Source organism: Atta cephalotes, assembly GCF_000143395.1.
Source record: "Atta cephalotes unplaced genomic scaffold scaffold00059, whole genome shotgun sequence".
In the NCBI taxonomy this organism is placed as follows: domain Eukaryota; kingdom Metazoa; phylum Arthropoda; class Insecta; order Hymenoptera; family Formicidae; genus Atta; species Atta cephalotes.
This window is the reverse complement of record NW_012130123.1, coordinates 153569-156151: the sequence shown is the minus strand read 5'-3', so window position 1 is coordinate 156151 and position 2583 is coordinate 153569. Positions and strand designations below refer to the sequence as shown.

At 30.9% G+C, this 2583-nt stretch overlaps 1 protein-coding gene across 1 annotated transcript in view; it reads left to right on the top strand.

Moving 5' to 3' along the window:
• The first annotated feature begins 594 nt into the window (after positions 1 to 594).
• LOC105623561 (cationic amino acid transporter 2) overlaps positions 595 to 2583 on the top strand; it is a 47662-nt gene continuing 45673 nt past the window's right edge. Inside the window, exon 1 of the mRNA XM_012204950.1 lies at positions 595 to 738. Within this exon, the coding sequence (XP_012060340.1) occupies positions 595 to 738 (144 nt within the window). The remainder of the gene's footprint in view (positions 739 to 2583) is intronic.

Sequence of the window (2583 nt, the reverse complement as noted above, 5' to 3'; positions counted from 1 at the left end):
TTTACTCTTATTTTATTTGATAACCTTTAAACTACTCTCTTCGCGCCGCAGAAGTTATTTTTAATCTCATAAAGGCCTCATGTTCAGACAGATATTATTAACCCCCCGCTAGAAATAACAATCTCACACATCGGTCTGATTTTCAATTACTTTTTACGCGCATACACGTGTGCATTTTAGTTTGCATTTCTGCCGGGTAAACTTAGAAATGCTTGAAAAATACACTGAATTTTATCTCATTTGCGGACAGCGTAATTGTGTTCAACTATATATATATATGTCTTTTTAATCTCCGTTCAACAAACGTCGGAACTCATACATTTTTGCGGATATTTGCTCTCTAATTATTTTCTCTCATTTTATCGACAGACAGCTGACAGACATACGATGTTTGAACTTCATTCTATAATATCATGTTACTTTATCCTCCTTTCGTTGATGCGTTTTCTGCGTAATATTTTATTACAAGGCCTACTATAGAACAATGTTTATGAAAAACATCGATCAAAAGCACTTACCCGTTATTACTCTCTTTTTCTTCCGAATCTGTGCCTCTATGGATAAATAATTCGATTGTCCTTAATTTGCAGAAAAATGAAGCTCGACCTGGACCGGGAGAAGGGCCTCGAGCTCTTCGGCAAGCTGATACGTACAAAGAACATCGAAAGTCTGCAGGGTGATCAGCCCAAAACCGGTCCCGAGCCACTTCATCCAGCCGACTCCAAGCAGAAATTACAGGTAAATAATAATGATAACAATTGGTAAAATGGTATGATCACATAGTTTTGAACAGATTAGTAAAATTAAAACATGTTGAAAAGTACTGAATTGATATCCAGTGAATCCCAATGTAAAATTCTAAATTAAATTTGTATCGCTGTCATAGAATTATAACACCGATATCATTTCACTGAATATCAACTTAGTACTTTTCAACATGTTTTAATTTCGCTAATCTGTTTAGAACTATATGATCATAGTGTTTGATCCGTGCAATTAAAAAGCTCTAAAAAAATGAAAATTAAAAAGCAATTAACTCTTTGCGATCATATCTCTTGAAAATGTTGGTCACACAGAAGGTAAAATGATCTCAATATTTTAATTGATCGCCATATTTTACAGCTTTTGTTTTTTAGATTACAAAAATTACTGAAATTACTTTAAACGTTATATATAACGTTATATATATATAAATGCAGTGGCTTTTTAAAGTTTTTAATTTTAACATATTTAAAAAAATCGCAAAGGCTGACACCCAAGGAACAATATGATTGAAAGTGTAAGAAGGTATTTTAAATTTTGGATAAATGGCAGTTTAAGTCCCGTTTAAAAAAAAGATCTTATAAATATAAACACTTTACACTTTTTTTGGGGGACCCCCTGAATCCTAGGTGACTACGAAGGATTAAAAAGTTTTAAAAAATAAAAATAAATTTTTACGGAAAGATATTATTTTCATAAAATAGATAAAGTCATCAAATACAAGAGAAAAAAAATTTTTTTAATAAAATATTAATTAAGTAAATATGAGTAAATTACCTATAAATCAAATATAAGTAAATTTATTATAAGGTCATAAAATCATTTCTATTTTAAAATATTATTAATTAAAAGAAAATGAATTAGATCAAATAGACTGAACAGGTTAGAATACGAAATTGAAATCGTAGTAATTTGACTCATATCTTTATTATAATGGTTAGCTGTTTTATTTCCTCCAATTGCTTGCCAGAATTCTACACAAATGAGTAAAGAAAACCGGGAAAAGTAGGAGAGAGATAACTAAAAATTAGTAATAAGGCAGGCATTTAACAGCATGCATTGCTCCTAATTATTAATTACAGTGACGCGCTAACTTTTAGAACGACGAAAATAAAAGACTCGTATGTGTCAGCTGATAGAAACTCGTGAGGAAAACTTAACTTTTACGTACGTTAACAGTTATAATTTTAATAATACTACGCAGTTAAAAACAATTTCGCGCTATATAAACAACGAAGAAGCATTGTCCTGCTTGTTTCAAATTTGCCCTAATAAGATAAAACAGCTTCCTCATTCTATTAAAACAAAGACAGCACCCATTAGTAAACATGATAAAGTTCTGTAAACAATGAAGTTAAGATATAAGAAGTAAATGTGCATAGCACACGAAAAGATATATCACTGAAATGATAGTGAAATTTGTCGTTTACGTGAACGAGTTGGCAGTCCTCTAGTTTCTCTAATTTCGCAACGAACCGGTTATATACTCTTTAAATTCTTTGAAGTGGAATCTCACTCTAAAGAATGAAATTTAACTAGTCTTGAAAAAGAGTAGCTCAATTTTTAATCTTTAAGAGTGAGAGATTTCCTCTTCAGAGTAACAATTCACTTTAAAAGTTTAGAGGATGTATATATATATATGTATATATATGTGTGTGTGTGTGTGTGTGTGTGTGTGTGTGTGTGTGTGTGTGTGTGTGTGTGTGTGTGTGTATATATATAATAATTAATTATACTACGTAGGTACGGAACGGTAACAACTTAACGTACTAACCTAATTAATAATTAATTAATTAACGTTTAGTTTACCGGTACCCGAAC